The sequence below is a fragment of the Sarcophilus harrisii genome, chromosome 3, assembly GCF_902635505.1.
Source record: "Sarcophilus harrisii chromosome 3, mSarHar1.11, whole genome shotgun sequence".
Classification (NCBI taxonomy): Eukaryota; Metazoa; Chordata; class Mammalia; order Dasyuromorphia; family Dasyuridae; genus Sarcophilus; species Sarcophilus harrisii.
In genome coordinates, this window is record NC_045428.1 from 38,481,220 (window position 1) to 38,499,818 (window position 18,599).

General features: G+C 39.4%; 1 protein-coding gene across 1 annotated transcript; it reads right to left on the reverse strand.

Moving 5' to 3' along the window:
* Positions 1-2,753: 2,753 nt before the first annotated feature.
* On the reverse strand, positions 2,754-18,075 carry DNAJC19 (DnaJ heat shock protein family (Hsp40) member C19). Its single transcript, XM_031957726.1, has 6 exons — positions 17,873-18,075; positions 14,715-14,766; positions 14,550-14,623; positions 12,169-12,248; positions 10,591-10,661; positions 2,754-8,232 (listed from the first exon to the last, which is right to left on the reverse strand). The coding sequence occupies exons 1-6, from the start codon at positions 17,873-17,875 to the stop codon at positions 8,162-8,164; spliced, it is 351 nt and encodes a 116-aa protein (XP_031813586.1). The 5' UTR covers positions 17,876-18,075; the 3' UTR covers positions 2,754-8,161.
* Between the last annotated feature and the right edge of the window lie 524 nt (positions 18,076-18,599).

The following is an 18,599-nucleotide window of genomic DNA, read 5'->3' on the forward strand; positions in this document are numbered from 1 at the left end:
GGACACCATCCTGATCTCAGTTAAACAGATTTAACATTTTCACCGTCATCCCCAATGCCTTACTCTCCATTCTATGGCCAAGTCTCGTTCCTGCATCCACAACATGGCTCATGTATGTTCCCTTTTCTCTACTCACATAGCCATCATAGTGGGTCGGCTCTGGATGATTACCAGGAACTTTCTGGTTGGTTTTCCTGCCTCCCATTTCCCCACTCCAGTTCATATTTTTCTCAGCTGCCCAAGTGAGTTCCCCAAAATCCAGATCTGTGACAACCCTCCCTAGTTAAGAAAATAAGCTCCTTGAAGGGAGGGACCATGCTTATCTTTGTATCTTCAGTGTTGACACATCTTAAACATTTAATAAATGTGTGTTGACTGATTGGCGTCCCCCCAAGTGAGACTCATTTCCCCCTCTGCACGTAACATAGTCCCTTGGGAGTGTATGTGGGCTCAAATTTAGAGTACAAAGGTAGTGAGGTACAAACCCATGTAGGGAACACAAAGGACCTCACAAATTTAGACTTTGAAAGCCCTTTTCTCCCTTTTTGGAGTGCCCACAAAATTAATTTGAGGTGAGGCATTGGTGATGAATAGTTGAATCACCCCTTGATCTTCTGGGCCGGGTCAAGCAGATTGCTTGGTGGTTACTTGGTGCCTCACCAGGCTAGGCTGCTCTTTACAGAATTATTGTCACGGGTATGAGGGTTGGAGAGACCATCATCTGATGGTTTTTATCTTCTCATTTAACCAGGATATCCATTCACTTAAATTCAGGAAACAATAAGCACAAAAGGAAGAGAACCAACATGCACTCAGACATGTGCGAACGTGGGGGGAGATAGGAGCATGCAGGTGTGCCAGTATAATTTAAATGTGCTTGCCCGATTTAATCTTAGACTTATATCAGGCTTCAAAGACTAAGATAGATGTACCGGTAGGTTAATTTATTGGGTTGCCCAGCCAACTGCATGTCATGATCTGGTTAATACGCATTTTTAAAAAATCCACTTTATTTTTCTCTTGTGAATGGGTAGTTTGTTATCTTTTGAGTCATTGTTCTTGAAGAGGACCAATGACATCAGGAGGGTGATATCTGAGTGACTATGGATTTCCTTGAAGAGGCCCTGTACTGATTCCAGATTTTGATGCAAGTCACCCTTGAGTGCATCCGTAGAATCTCTACAAAGAAGTCTCTCTTTGGATTGGGTGTAAGAGCTCCTCCATTACAGTGGCAAGGGGAGTACAGGGCTTATTTTATGACTATGGTTTTACTAGTAGATCCCTGAACATCATTTCTGGGATTAGATCTGGTATGGAATCTTGTATAACCTTTAAATGCTTCACAGAGAAAAGAGTAATATTTCTTCAAAGAAAATGTGGAAATTTGCATTATCAAGTGCTTTTTTGTAATTATCAGATCATAGGGACTATGCAGGCTTACACTATCTCTCAGTAAGGTATGTGACCATTAAGATGTCTGCTGCAAAAACAAACAAAACCCCCTGTATACAAAGCTTAAGTATTTGTTTACTTTTTCTTTTTTTCTGCTGAGGCAACTGGGGTTCAGTGACTTGCCCAGGTCACACAGATAGGAAGTGTTAAGTGTCTGAAGCCAGATTTGAACTCAGGTCCTCCTGACTTCAGGGTTGATGCTCTATCCATTACCTTATGTATTTCTAGTGAGGCCAATGTTTAACAATTGGCGCTTAAAAAAAAACAAAACAAACAAACCAAAAAACGCACCATACTTTAAAATTGAACCTGAGTTAACATTTTTCAATTACTTTCTTAAATCTCAAAAATCAACAAAATAAGTTAAGCCTGGACTTGTAGTGTTTTCTCGTTTCTGAGGAGTAAGTGCTCACACAGAAAATTTAACAATTGGCTCTCTCTATTCAAGCTGGTTCTACCTTTCTCAGGTATTCAACTATGACTGTTGGTGATCAATACCATTTATATTAAAGGATGTAAACTTACAAGTAAATACTATTCCCATATGTCATTTAACTCCTCTATAGCTCTGCTTACTCATCTAAATATCAATAAAACTTTAAGTAGCAGGAAAACAGATAAAATCTAATTGATATTTGCAATAATTTACTCAAGTTAAAACATGAATTTAAAAAAACCAAACATCACTGCTGAAGTTAAGGATTCACTGCACAAATTACATTCCTTGCTATTTTGTCGAATTTAGAAAGTGCTTGTGTGTGTGTGTGCGCGTGCGCATGTGTGTGCTATTAAGGTTTTGCTATAGTATGGGAGACTTGAAACAAAATTCACTTATATATTTACTGGTATTCTCAGCAATGTGATAACCATCTCCAGTGTGGCACATGACAGTTCAGTTATACCTTTTTATACCACAGAACTCTTGTTCATATTTTCCTAGGAATTTTCCACAGAAGATCTTACCAGAAGTTCTCCGTTTCCCCAAATATCTCATTACATCTTTTATACTCTTTCTTTTGCACAATTCCTCATTTTTAATGTGTGAAGCTTTCTCATACCATGTTTCCTCCAGATAATTTGCAATTCCATTTCTCAAGTTTAAGGTTACCATTAAGTATAGCTATATTGTATCACCAGAAGGATAACGATGTTAAAAAAAAGTTTCAGGAAATCTTTTGGGCTCATTAAAAACATGGTCCAATTCCTTAAAGGCAAACCAATTTGTCCTGTTCAATTCCGTGCCCAAGTTACTATTTTACATATGGTCACTGTTTCAATATGTATTGGTGGAAATTTTATGAATTGTCCAGGTTGCTCTGGACAGTAGATTTTTTTTTTTCATTCACTGGTTACTTCCAGTATCGATAGGTCACTCTTTGGAGTAATTCTGGTTCTCATTTAGGAAGCTCTACAATATTCTGGGGCTTAATGCAATCAGTACAATGTCACTGATAAATAGGAACATCTGGAAGATTTCATGGTCTAGGGAATGTCTTTCCTAATGGCAGTAATTACGTTTGATAAGCCTCTATCTCCATTTTGTTTCTTGCTCGACAATAATCAGGGGTAGACAAAGTTTTCTCTTTCACATCTTTCAAGAAACAATGGAAGACACTATGTCAGAGGAAAGCCTTCAAGTTGGCATTTTGTAATCAAATGCTTTTTTAAAAAATGGTTCACAAACAGTAAGTGCAGTGAACTCCTGCATTTCCTAGACTTTTTAGTCAATCATATGACTGACTGGACAGAGCTAGGTTGCTATAGATTACTATTTGCAAAAACCTGCTTTCTTCCTTCTCATGTGCCTTGGCCAAAAACAGACTTGATGTTCAAATGGATATTATCATGAGTTAATAATTTGTATCTATCTTATAAAAATCACTTAACTTTTCAATTCCCTAGACAACTCTGCAGGGCTATATATTTCACAGCAAATGCTGATCTGGTTGAGGGAATTGACTCCCTGGGGGCTCCAAAAACACTAAAAAATTGACTATTATTAAAAATATCTGCAACACCTTCATCACTAGCTTGTTATAAGATCAGATGAGACAATATATGCAAGGTACTATAAATGTCAGCTACTGTTATTCTTAGAAGGGAATTGTTTAAGCCCCGAATCTTAGTTTTCCTTTAGAACTTGCCAGTGAGATGCAATTTAAGAAATGTTTGGAAGTTTTAAGGCAAATGTCATGGCAACATTAGGGCTCCATATCATTGACTCTAGAGTGACAGCTAAGGGGGCAGCAAAGGCCAAATTGTTAACATGTTCCTAATGGCCCTTCAAACACTAGGGCTCAAACCCCAGGGTCAGGACTAATGGATAATGTAAGCCTCCAGCCCTGGTTTCCTATGTCCTGTTGCTAGGGTAACAGACCCTAGGCAGGTGCACAGCACTCCCCATCCAGCCTAGATTCTGTAGCCCTGGCAACAAGAGGCAGCAACAACTGGGCTCAGGTTACCTGAGGTTCCTGGTATCCAAGGTTACCCTCAGCCCAGAATTCCTTGGGTAACCAAGAACTCACTATAGCATCCATTAGGTTTTTGTTTTGTTTGCCCTGAATTTGCCTTCTCTTTTTACCTAATCTCCTTCATTCCTTGCTTCCCTCCCCCTAAAAATCCATTCTTTATATATCCCCAGTTTTCTTCTTGATTTACCTTGAAATTTTATTAATAAGGTGTATCAGATAATTTCATCTGAACATCATGCCTTTGAGAATCGGAAAGTGAAATGTTTCAATTATAGGCTCACTGACAAGATTACAGAATAATTCTGTTACTGTAGCTAGTGAAATATCCTTTGATGTTCCATGCAATTTAAAAGTAAATAATAAATATAGGTTAACTTTTAACCGAAGTATTCTAGGAGTGATTTTTTAGTTTTTTTCCCAAATAATGTTTTGCCCTTTGTAGTACCGACATTATAAAATGTTTACTTTTAAACATAAAAATCCTACTGGGGAAGTTCTCAAGCAGTGCAAATCTCAAACTTAGGCTACCTTGGGCCCTGACAAGTCATAACTTGTGATGGCTTTGTGACCAAACTGGTCCTGAACTGGCTTCTCCAGCTTTGCTAAACTGGTCCTTACACGGCAGAAATGAAACTCATCCCCTTCCTTTCTAGCTTGACCTTTGCTACCTCCATATCATTTGTCCCATCTCTGCACTCATGCGGCTACCACCCTAGCAAAACAACGTCCACTCACACACCAGCAGCCTAATAGGTCCTTCGCATAGTTACTAAGCAGTTTTTCCCAAATCCCAGACTTGACCTTGTCATCGTCCTACTCAACAAATCCCGGTGGCTCCTTACTAGCTCTGAGATCAAACACAAAATCCTGTTTGGCCCTCGAGGCCTCTTACAACCTGCCTCCAGCTTATTTTTCCTCCTCTTCCTGCACTCTAGTCTCGTTTTGCTGTTTCCCACATACATTGGCATCTTAATTGTTTCGGGTCCGTAAAGCTTCCTAATGCCTTGGAAGCTCTAGTTTCCTTCAAAGCTTGACTCAAAAGCTGTCTTCCAGATCAGGCCATTTGGAGCCTCTTTACCAGAGTCTTTTCCTCAGTTTATTCTTTTACTTTATTTTGTCCTTTTTCAAACCCATATCCTTAGGCCCCAGCACAGTGCCTGGCTCATAGGAAGCTCTTAATGGCAGGACATGTAGAGCTTGTGTCTGCCATCATGGCCTCTGTGAGCACAAGATCACCTCCAGGATACAAGACCCTGTGTCAGAGGTTTCTCTGAAGACGTAATCAGTATACTGCCCAGGTTATCATGATGAACATCAACCAGCTGCCGTGTGTTCCAAGAGGCTACTGTGGTTACTGAGGGAACAGGGATGTTGCTCCTATACTAAAAGACCTCAGACAGCTGTCCCTTCCTAGCTGCATCTTACTCTGCTTTCTATTTCCACTGTCACTGGTCAGTCTGCTAGCAGCAGCTAGATTTGGCTGTTAGTAACAATCAAACAATGAAGTTTGAGTCATCAGTAACTTCCATTTGGGTTACCAGTTAACATTCATTTTCTTTATGGCACTTGACAGTAGGTTTTGGGACAGTGCCCTGCTTTTTGCTGATTTTCAAGGGCCCCTTGAATGATCAAAATCACCACTTTCTTCCCCACTCCATCTCCTAGCAGGATTTGCTCAGTAATTGTATTGTCTTTCTTTAAGCACTTGTAGAAACATACCAGAAGACATAACTTTCTTGATTCATTAAAGCCAGAATCTGAGCAACAAACCTCTTTAATGGCCGGTCACTTATCCTCTTCCATTCAGGATCAGCTCAACTCAGCTCACACTAACATGCTTGCTGATTGGTATGGACCTTATGTAGTCCAAGATGAAGGTTTTTCAGGAACCCGGGTCTTTGGGCTCCCCGGTTCAACATTTCTACCATGCTTACGATGCTTGAAGTGCCCAGGTGGACCCTCAATGGGTAGACAGGCAAGCTATGTAGTCTCAGCAGATAAAGACTGCTTGCAGGAAGTGCATTTAGCATGCCTTGAAGAAGCTACAGGCCTTTGTCTAGTGCATGGAGCCTTGACCAAAAGCAGTGCCTAGAGTGTTTTCTGCTGTGTGTTGTGGGCCCTGCAAGGAGGGAAGAGGAACAGAGGTGGAGGCTTATGGTGAGTTGGAATTATGAAACAGCTCATGCTGTTAAATTCAGATTCAGTTTCATCCACAGAGGTACCACCTCAACCCCGGAGACTCTCCTCATCTGGGTTTCTACAAAAATCCTTTCTAAGGATACAAATCAATATGCACTAACAGTGAGGCTCCTAACAAGGGCAGTCACCCGATGTAATTTAAATAAGAACCCCCACCTTTACTGAAATGGCCTTGATCTCTATGTAAGTTCTTTCCAATAGAAAAAATTCTATGATGTTACAATCATAACCATTACAGAAATCTCCACCAAAGTTATAATCTGATGCTTCATCATGGCCTGACTTCAGGTCTCAGAAAAGTTCATCATGAGGTTGGTTACAGGATGAGGAAAGAATGAAATGTTCTGGTTTCACCATCAAAGGCTGGCACCAGTGGAAACAATGCCCATACTGCTGAAATCACAGATACTTACTAATCCTTAAGTACATACTATTCCTCACAATAGCCAATAAGCTGACATAATGTGACTCATTAGGTCTGACTCTGGGGTTCCAAGATCTTCCCGGACATTTTGTCCATTTACTCTATACCTTCGTTGAAGATGAGATTTCTTCTTGAAAAATATTGCAGTGAAAGGAACATGTGATTTTCTGTGGTATTACATGTTACATTCACTAATCTCTGCTGAATCACCTTTATGTTAAGCCTGCTTCTGCTAGTATAAGCATATATATGTTTGCATGAACTGCATAATTATCAGATCTTGGTACAGTTAATTCTTAATTTTGATTTATTATGCTTTTTCTATATTAAGTTTATTCTTGGCAAATCTTAATTCCAAGGGTTGATATTGTTACCTAATATCTAATTGCTTGTTCAAAGAATCAAGATTTATGTTTGTCATTATCCCAGATCTGAAAAAAAGGTAGAAACCAAAGCATCTTTTTGGTTTGGTCCTATGGTTTTAGGGGGGCACTGTTCTGTATGTCTCCAAAATACAAACTGAACATAGAAACAAGGTGGAAAAGCTGGAGTTTTCCTAACCTTTTAAAATTAAGTCAAGAAAACATTGTGAATTCTCAGATCAGATACATCCTAATTCAAAATTTGTAAAACAAAAATGACTTTTTCTGTGCATTCTCCAAGTATTGTTTCTCTCAATTCTGGATAATCTCATGTATCCAATAAGAGACACTCACAATAACTGGCAAAAGGAGAGAGGAAGGCCAAGCTTTATAATTCCTCAAGTTATTTTCACCTGTTACCTGTCTATTGAATGACATGTCAGAGCTGCACAGAGTGGGCTCTTTATCATTAGAGGGAATACTCACAACAAGGAGATTGGATGCATCGACTATCACAAATCCCAATCGAAAGTACCGATAAATTTTGTGATTCCAATGGCTTAAATCTGACAAGTTTTGTTTTCTCCTTCTCCCTAGTACTGTTCAAGCTCTTATGGATTTCTGGGAAGGGGAGTTTTACACATAAATGAATTTTGTATGACTAAACAATGAAATAAGACTGATTTTTTTGTTTTTAAGTTAAAAGTTTTCTACAGACACTGTTTAAAAAATTCTAAAGATCAAAAGTTTATAAAATTATGGGACAGTGTACTTAATGCAAAAAAAGTCAGGATAAACTAGGATCTCTATTGACACTTTCTCCTTACATGACTTATTATACTGATTGTATTTCTGATGTATGATTCATTAAATTTTAAATTATTTAAGCCTTGTGAGAATCAATATGGTATATTAATATAAAGCACTGCAGGAAAATGACCTAACTAATGTTAGGTCACAGGAGTAATGATTTGTTTCTGTAGGATTCTAAATATAGCTAAGTTAACTAAGGAATCATGTTTCAAGTTGTAGTCAATTCCCAACAGGAAGCATATTCATAACTTGTAAGACCATAATATTTGTAATCTAATAATTATAATAGCATCAAAATTAATAAAAAGAAAAAACAAATTATATCAACTAATGCAACCAGTAAAGAAATATTACAGCTTTTATGAAGTTATTAGAAAACATCAGGATTCCTATATATAAATTGATGCATATATAAATTTAAAATTATATCTGTATTAATTTTACTTCTTAGCTTGACTTTCTAATAAATCTTTAGCTTCATTGATTTTAGCTGCTACATAAGGAGATCCTCCTAGAAGAGAAAAGAAAAAGAATAGTTAGGGAGGTTAGGCAAACACATGTCTCATCTGACCATAGAATATTACATGTACTTTTTCTTTTGGCACTATATAGCATTGGGACTATATATCCTTATATATATTATAGGCAACATGAAATAGTTTTTTTTTATTATAACTTTTTATGTACAAGATATATGCATGGGTAATTTTTCAGCATTGACAATTGCAAAACCTTTTGTTCCAACTTTTCCCCTCCTTCCCCCCACCCCTTCCCCCAAATGGCAGGTTGACCCAATACATGTTAAATACAACATGAAATATTTACTTCAAAAATTATAGACAGTATTCTTTTTAGCTAGCATTAGCAAAAAAAAAAAAAAAAAAAAAAAAAAAAAAAAAAAAAATCATACTTTCCATAAAAGTGAATTTTCAAAATAAAAGAAAATCTGTCCTTTTAAGAACACATTAGCAATATTGATGGAAACTTTTCTATAAGAAAAGCTGACTTTAAGCAAGCTGACTTTAGAAAACCTGAAAAGACATGAACTGATGCTAAGACAAGTGAACAGTACACAACAACAACAAGATTTCATGTGATGATCAGCTGTGAAAGACTTGGCTCTTTTCAACAATGAGATGATTTAGTACACTTACATATGTATTGCGGTAAATGCAATCTGGGGAACAGATTAGAGGTATGGTCATTATTACAAACATTAATCACTATTACATATTATAAACTCTAATATCTGTTTGTCTCTACATAAAAAGATCTCAGAGGTCTTCTGAGTACCTGTGTATGCTTTTTACATTATTCCTCATTTCCTAGTAGCCAATGTTTATTCTTTTGGGACTCCTAATGTGTTACAGTTTAGGAAATTAGATAACCAGTCCATATTACTGTGCTTAAAGTAATCAGTAAAAAAAAAAAAAGCAAAGTAAGGAATTCCTTTTGAGCTTTTCTTATGCATGAGAAATCTCTTTGCTACTGCTGGGTTCTTACCTGTGTTTCAAATAACTGAGGTGATGGAGAAATGATATGTCACTGTTATCAGATACATGTAATGAAACCTGTTACCATTTCATCTTATTTAATATCTCAACTTATATCCCCTTGGTTACTTATATGAAATCTCATATAAAAGTTACTTCTAATAGTGGAAATGTTTTCTATTTCCTGAATTATCATACAAAGGGATACTTTCTTGCCATCTAGAAAATATAGATTTAAAAATAATTATGCTTACAAGTAACTAGTCCACAAATGAACTGTCTCCTTAGGTGTATATTTCTTTTTCTGAAGACTCTAAATATGAGTTAATATGCCGAGGTTACAGACTCATAGTCAAAGCCCAAGTTGTTTGCCGAAGAGTAAAAACATGAAACATATTTAGGTCCTCAATTGCCTAACTTTAGAGAGATCCAGAGCACTAAATGATACTTAAGGCCCCTCGAGGAGTTTAGTTTTCATACCTCAACAGTTTTCCCCAAGCATCATTCTGATTGATTATTCAAGAAATACTGAGAGATTGAAAGGAAGGAGTTCTTATGTGTAGGACTTAGCACGCTGCAACCAAAGAAAGGTTCTTATTCTGGAATAACTCTTCCCTGAAACAAAATGACTTAAAAAACCCAGAAGGCTTGATAGGAAGTGAGGTCACGTGATATTCATCTACATCTGATCAAGACCATTTGAAAAACGTAAGTCTGGCAAGCTGGAGGCACAAAGTGTTGGATGTGGCCAAGGAGGCCACAAAGGGACAATTTAAAACAACAGCTGGTTACCAATTTACCAAAATTTAGGGCATTTTGAATTTTAATAATCAGACATTATTTTGAAAATGCTAGGCCTGGTATCAGACTCTTATCTTCCTAAGTTGAAATCTGGCCTACTAGCTGTGTGACCCTGCACAAGTCACTTTACCCTTTTTGCCTCAGTTTCCTCATCTGTAAAATAAGTTGGAGACGGAAATGGCAAACTACTCCAAAATCTTTGCCAAGAAAACCCCAAATGGGATCATGAAGCATTGGACATGACTGAAAACACATTCTGAAAAAATACTCAACTTATGACATTCTGCCTGAAACAACTAACTTAAAGCTTTTTACCTTGGAAAAAGCACCAAAAAGCAACTAACAGGTACAATGGAATTGGGAAGATCCAAATTCAATCAGAAACTTAATACTTACTAACTATATGACTATGGACAAGTCATTAAAACCTGGCCTTTGCAAAAAGCAAACAAAAACAAACAAACAAAACATGAAGGCCACACCAAGAACAGAGAATGAATTCTGCTCTTCCATTTTATAGTTTAAAAATCACAATTTACAGTAAGTTTTACATTAAGAGTATAATGACTACTTACCCTTGTCTGGGTGGTTTAAAAGCATGATTCGTCGGTGAGCATCCCTAATTTTCCCTTTATTGGCTGTAGGGCTTAAAAAAAACAAAACAAAACAAAAAAAAAACAACCCACCAACCTCTTTTAAAACAATTACTAATGAATATGTGCCACATTAAGTATATATAGAAATAATTAAAATGTAGTTTGGGAGTCAACTGCATAGTCTTATATAATCCAATTGCTGGGATTCATTAAAATATGAGTAAAATGTCAAGTTAATCAAGCAAAAAGGTAATTTTCTTAGACAAATTCAACAAAAGGAGTCTTCTGAAGATGAAAAATAAATAGTTCCTTAGAAGAGTGACGAATTTCATTCAAGTGGATGTTTTAGCAATATCATATATATTCTCAGAAAACTGCTTAATATTTCAGTCCTTGGAAATTAAAGGAAAGGAAGTTTGTACAATAGAAAACTTCCTAATGCAGAAATTGGCATAATGACATAAAGAACTGTTAAAAACAACTATATTCTAAAAATAGTCTAGTTCTTTGTCATGTTGCCCAACTGATTTTTGCCAAGACTAAGATTACCTCACTGATCTGGAAAAAGGGAAGACATTTTAAATGTCTCTGGAGAAAATTTTCATTATGACAAAGAATGAGTAATACTTATAAAATAGCTGTTCTGACATATAGACATACTCAAAATGAAAATGCTGTATGTCATTACCCTAGACTAAATTCTGGTTAGATAATTTTTTTTTCCTCTAGCAGTCTTATTTATAAAATAAAGACAATATAATTGTATTCATAAGATTACCATAAATATAATCTAATTATATTTCATAAATCACAATCACAATCATTATGTTATCATAGGACAAGACCCTATTAAAAAACATGCTGGGACCAAAAACATAAAGTTGCAGATCCCAGAATCAAGGATTTAAAGGTACAAAGGACATGAGAGGCAATTTAGATAAGAAAACTAAGTCCCAGTAAGGTAAGATTAGCCAAAGACAAATTATAAATGACAGCTGGGATTTGACCAGGTCCTGGACACCAAATTCAACACTCTTTCTTCCAAAGTCCTGGTTTGCTGCTTTTAGTCCAATTCCCACCATGACACTAGAAGGACATCTCACCTCCCCCATAAAAGAGAGTTTTGTGGCTTTAAAAATGCCTATCACAAAATTGCACTAAACTTTACTGCAAAATTATATTAATAGAGAAGGCTAATATAAGACTCATATATCCTGAATTCAATGATAAAAATGATGCGAATCATGCGTGTCTCCTACATTCATCCCAAACTGTTCAGTCCTAAGACTCTGGAAGTAGTTAGGTGAATAAGATGTTTCTCAGCCCACACATAAGTGCTTTTTGTAGGCTGCGCAGCTTTAAAACTGTGTAGGAAAGGGAAGCAGATGGTTACAATGGTCATGGTGGTGACAAGTGCATCCACGAACTGATAAGCCTGACTTTTCCAAGCTATAACAACCAGACTCTCACCTCTCTTCCCTCTCAATGGTGGCTCAGTAACCCAATGTGCTTGGAATGACTTCCAAGCAAGACACTTCTAGGAGGCAGTAAACTTACCTTACTCCTAATATTAGCGCGGCTTCTCGTTTTGTCATTTTGGGTTCAAACCCGCCTCTGTAATAGCCACTAGTGAAGGCCTGAAAGGGGAAAGCATCAGTAGCAAAATAAATGAACTAGGAAGAATGGAGAATGACTCTGCAGAAAGTATTTAAATGAATCTTTAAAATAGATTAGCAAAGAATAGCATTTCACTGAAACTTATTTTTGTTTCAGAGAAATTGAAATGAAATTTCTTAGCTTTACAAACAACACTAAATCCTAGTTTAGCTGATACTCAAGATATGAGAACCAATCAAGATAACCCGATGAGTCTTGCATCTAACACTACACTGACAGAACCAATGAACCCACATTGGAAGAGAGGTGACATTTTCAACTAGATGCTGCCAAATTGAAATTCAAATGGAAAACACAGAGACAATCAAGCAGGCACAATGAAGCTGGGATGGAGGAAGGAAGCTCTAGGATAATGAGAAGAAAACATTATTGCATGTTACGGGAGTGTGCTGCAGTCTGCATCAATTCAGGGTGATCACAAAACTGTACTTGCCCAACAGCTCTGAGTCAATAAAGCAATAATATTTAATAAGCACATACATACTCTGTACTATGTACTGGCTTTATTTTGATTTGAGAATCCGACTCATGCTTTCTCCTAAAAGCAGAGTATGGGAGAAAAGCTTCACTTGCCTTGATATCAGAAGGGATGGAGAGATGGGGAGAGAGAGTGGGAAGAAGGGGAGGAGGGAAAAAGAGAGATATTGAAGAACTGAAAGATGCAGGGTTCTGAGCCTTTTGGAGGTGACAGGAGCTGATCACATTTCTACAGCGGCATGAAGAGGATCATTTTGGCAGCTATGTAGAGAAAAGCTTGGAGAGCAGGGAGTTCTGAGGCTGGGAGGCTAAGTATGGAGACCTTTCCTTTATAAATTATTCTCATGAGAAGACTTTTAAGAACTGGGGTAGGAATTGAGGAAGACCTGAGGTAGTAGCGAATTCTGTTATTAGATAGAGGGTCACTTTTCACAACCAGCAGAGGTGTGCACCTCTGAGGATTAAGTCTAGACTACAGCTTGAAGAATGTCCCTTGCAACTTCAGAAACCCAATTCCGGAGATGACGGCAAATCTCACAGACAGAAGCATGTTATCTCAGAAGAAAGTTTTCTCGACCTCCTGGGGTAGGACATTGACCATGGTAACTTAGAGTACATGGTTCTGAAGGTAAGACTCCTGGGAGGTAGCAGGGTTAAAAAATGAATTCCCCAACCATCAGCCATCTACACCTGAGTATGGTTTCTATGTGAGAAGCACTGATGTCATGAGAAGGGATCATACAGCAATCAAGGTGGAGGAGAGAAGATTCTTTGATTCTAAAACAACCCCTCATTTTATAAAAGAGGAAAATGGAAATCTAGAAAGTTATTCAAGTTGTATCCCAAAGACTGTCTTTGTGAAACACCCTGACAAGATACACTATTGTCGTGACAGATTCTGTATAAACCCTTTTCTTTAGGAAACAGTGTCACTTTCCATGTGTAGAAAGCTAACATCCTTCTATTCTTATAATTGACTTTCAGAAGCCCCCCCCCCCCCCCTTAGGGGGGGAAGAGGTGTTTTATACTCTTCTGCATTTCAGAACGTAAGAATTCAGAACCAAGTACTTTACTTGTACTAGCATCTACCACATGGCTTATATGACCCAGTCACAAAAAGAGCAGACCGGTCTGTGGGTAGAAGAATGATAACTTACCTGACAGCTGAGGATACAAGCTATCTGGGCTACCTTATCTGACCACAATACCCTATGCTCAGGCTATCAAGCTTTTTGGAAATGAAAATGAGGAAAACGAGTGTGGACAAAGGCTGCTAATATTAATTTTGATCAAAAAGACATACTTTCAGTTGGAATCCACCTACCTTTCAGAGAATCTTCTAGATCAGAAGTTATTAAAAAATTCTGTGTGTCCCACACATCTTTGGCATCTTTGGTGAAGTCTATGCACCCTTCAGAACCATGTATTTAAATGCATAAAGCAAAATACAGAGGATTGCAAAGAAAATCAATTATATAGAAATGAGGAGGTCATTTTTTCTCCATCCAGGTTCAGAGACGTGTTGAAATCTAGGTTAAGAACCCCTGTTCTAGATCAGGAGCATTCAGATACTGTACTTGGTATTGATATCACCTTGTCTGGCTATTCTAGAGGCATAGAATCCTTTCAAGAACCCAAATGCTCTCTTAGTGAGGGGGAAAAATAATAGCATTTTTGACCTAAAGGAATCCAACGATCATCTAGAAATGCCCCTCCCACCTCTCAACAATCACAATCTGTAATAGTTTAATGAAAAGGCAGTAAAGGCATAAAAGAAATCTTACACATTTTGGCAGACTTCGAATAGCTTGCTTTACTTGAGGCTCCATATGCTTCATTGTTTGCAAAACATATCGGCCTTAAAACAAACAAAACAGTGAACAGAACTTGACATAAAAATAAAGCCCCAGGTCCCCCAGGTCCCTTTCACTCTCCCATCAGCCACAAACCTGCAAATCCTGCAGCAGCAATTGTCAGTCCAAGTGCTACCATTGTGCTGGCCTAGAAGGGAGAAAAGAGTTACTTCTTCCACATTTTCCTTTCCCCAATCCTCTTCACTTCTTCACAATTAATAGTTTCTATTTCGGTAGTAAAAAAAATTTTTTAAAGGTAATAACATGGTCTTAGCTTTTATCTACAATGTTATGAACATTTCTAAACTGCTCTAATGATTCTTCCAACACTAAATCTATGATCTTCTGATACTTAAATACTAATTTCTTTTTGACTTTTAAAATGAGGATTTACGCTTTCTAATCATAAATAAAGAATATGAACAGATAATTTTCAAATGAAGAAATTAAAGCCATTTCTAGTCGTATGAAAAAATACTCTGAATCACTATTGATTAGAGAAATGCACATTAAGACAACTCTTGAGGTACCATTACATCCCTCTCAAATTGGCTAAGATGACAGAAAAAGATAATGATAAATGATGGAGGGATGTGGGAAAACTGGGACACTAATGCATTGTTTGATCCAGCAGTGTCTCTACGGGGTTGTATCCCAAAGAGATCATAAAAGAGGGAAAAGGATCCACATGTGCAAAAATGTTTGTTGCATCTCTTTTTGTAGTGACAAGGAAAGGGAACCTGAGTGGATGCCCATCAGTTTGGGAATGGCTGAAAAAGTTATGGTTTATAAATATAATAGAATATTACTGTTCTATAAGAAATGATGGGCAGATTTCAGAAAAGCCTAAAAAGACTTATATGATCTGATTCTGAGTAAAGTGAATAAAACCAATAGAACACAGCAATAACCAGATTGCGTGATGCTCAACTGTGATGAACTCGGCTCTTCTCAACAATACACTGATCCAAGACAATTCCTATAGACTTGGGATGGAAAATGCCATTCGCATCCATAGAGAGAACTATGGAGATTGAATGTGGATCAAAGCATAATATTTTTTATCTTGTTTCTTTCTCTTGACTTTTTCCCTTTTGATCTGATTTTTCTTGTACAACATGATAAATATAGAGTTATGTTTTAAAAGATTACACATATTTAATCTCTATCAGATTTTTTGCTGTCTTGGGGATGGGGGAGGGAGAAAAATGTGGAACAAAGTCTTATAAAAACGAATGTTAATTATTTACATGTATTTGAAAAAAAAATACTATTGAGAAAAAAAATAGGACTTAAAAATCAGTGTAGTTTTAATCAGGTAGAACCTATCATTGGGACAGTTATTAACTGCAAAAGAACAGGGCTAGTCAATCCCACAGAGAATTTAATTTTCCCTTGCCTGAGGAAAGACCATCAAGGTTGAAACAAGGGCACCAGGAGGACAAACCAAAAACCTAAGGCAGGGAGAGTTCCTCAAACAGCAGCCTCTCCAAACCCTAAGAGAAAACATTTATCACCAATGGAAAGTCCTTGAAAGGCCAATCATGGAAGTTTCCATCTATAGGAGCCCTTCCCCCTCCATCTACACAGAGGGGACTCTGGACCTGAGCTCATTAACCAAAAGGAAAAAAAAAAAAGACAAGCGAAGAATTTAAATGTCAAAGTTAAGAAAGATTTGGAATTTCAGAACTGAAAGTAAGCAGAAAAGGGCCGCTGAATGAAGGCAGAGCAAGAATTCTCTGACCACAATACTGAGGGATGGTCAGCTGGCCTTCCTTCAAAGACCCCTCTCCCTAGACAAACAGTTACCCCAAGGACGCGTGCAACTGTTAGTTTTTTTTTACTCTAGAGCCCTAATCCCTCATTTTGCAACTGCTGCACTCTGCTACAAGTTCTGCCCAGACTCTTTATGTGTAACACACATATACCCACCACACAAAAGGAATATCTGTAAACATATATGCCCGTGTATATTCACAAACACACACCCCTATATACCAGTGCCCACACCTGCATACATGTGGGCACATGCAATGCCATAAGGTACATGTAACGTAATATACCCAGATGCAGGTGCATATACATGCATATATGTGTGTATACACAATGCTGCCATATATGCATACACATATATGTGTGTGCACACAATGCTGCCGTATATACATACACATATATGTGTGTGTACACAATGCCGCCGTGTATATACATATACATGTGTGTATACACAATGCTGCCATGTATATATGTATATATACATATGTGTGTGTATATATATATAATATATATATATATATATATATATATATATATATATATATATATATATATTATATATACACACACATATCCAGATACAGGCTCATAAACATGCATACACGTGTGCATATACCATGCTAAATTCGCACAAATACATATACGAATACACATACCGCACTGTGCCTTTACATATATAGAAACGTACGCATATTTGACTCACGCGCATACACACAATGCCTGCACACACACATACCTACATAATAAACATAGACTGAGATTTAGGACCAGAACTAAAGGCTCAATAAGCATTTATTAAGCACCTACAGCATGCCAAACAAGACAACCAGTGACAGCCACAGCTAGGATCCCTGGCTCCAAAGCGACCCCAGTCCACGTGACGTCTTTGTGAATTTCACCAAACATTTCTCCATCCCTTTTCCATCTGGTTCAAACCCATTTCACAGATGAGCTAAATGGAGGGGCAGGGGCGGAGCTCGAGACCCCGGATTCCCGCAGCAACTTCACCCCCAAGGTTCGGAGGAGTCCCTACGGGTCCTCCTGCTAACTGAGGTCGGAAATAACATCTGACCTCGGCCCATTTCACCCCCGGGGGGGGGCGGGGGGTGTCTCAGTTTCCTCATCTGTAGAATGGGAGGATTGGGCTCGGCAGCCTCAGATCTCACGTGACCTAAGGGGAACAAGCGCTTAGGAAGTTCCTTCTTGCTAAATGACTTGGAACACGCCGTCCTCACGACCAGTTTCCTCATCTGGAAGAGAGGCTGGATGCCCTTCACCCAGGTGGGCCGGAGGCATGGGCCCGAGTCCCGGTTCGGGCCTTCCCCGCGTGACCTTGACCGGGGCTCCTTTGCCGCCTCCCCTCCCCCCACCCCCCTTCCCGCGGCCAGACCCGCAGTCCCTCCCGCCTCGCGGACCGACAGGGCCTGGGTTCGAATGAAACCCCGCCGCTGCTGCCTCCGTCTGCCCCCCAGCCCGCTCACCATGGCTCGGCCGGCGCTGCCCTGAGCCCGCAAGGCCGCAGGTCATCCCAGCGCGGAGGCCTCGCGTCCGATTCGGCCCCAGGCCCCAGGCCCCGCCCGGCAGGCGCCGCCTCAGGCCGGGCTCGGCGGAGAGGGAGCACGCGAACACCAACAGCGGCTGCCGCAAAGCGCCGGGACCCAACTGTCGTGAAAGGGAGCACGAGCGCTAGGCCGGGACCACGGGATGCGGCGCCCGCCGCGGATTGGCTGCGGCCGGGGCAGCGCGGGTTCCTATTGGGTGGGCGAGAGGGCCGCGCCGGGCTCTCCCCGGGGAGGGGGGACTTCCGCACTAGGAGCCAAAGTAGCTAATGTGTAACGCGTCGGGACGCATAGTCTGAGCCACGGCTGCGTATTATCTCACAAGGCGTGCGGCGCCCCCTTTGGCGGCTGGGAAACTTTCTCAGAACAAGCGCTCGCTTCGTGCTTGCCCAGTTTCCCTCAGAGGAAGCCAAATGGCGCCGAAATACAGGTGTGCCCCTCCCCCCCATTGGGTTCAGAGCTCCCCCGAGTCTCTCCCTGGGGCCTCGGCCCGGGACGCCCTGCTCTGGGCACAGATTGGCGCGGATTTTATCCCAGAAGCAGCCGCGGGTGCGCCTGTGACTTAGCGCCGCCGCTCTGACGGTTGCATGATTGTTGCCCTGGGGACCGGAGGGCGCACTGGAGAGAAGAGAAGAGCGGGCGATGCAAA

Bases quoted from the DNA above. Each gene is read 5' to 3' on its own strand.
- DNAJC19 (XM_031957726.1), bottom strand. The intron at 12,249-14,549 runs GTAAGATTTCTT...TTCCCCTTTCAG, and splicing joins TTCGAAGTCTGCCAAAATGT to GCCTTCACTAGTGGCTATTA. The intron at 8,233-10,590 runs GTAAGTAGTCAT...TTTCTCTTCTAG, and splicing joins TTTAAACCACCCAGACAAGG to GAGGATCTCCTTATGTAGCA.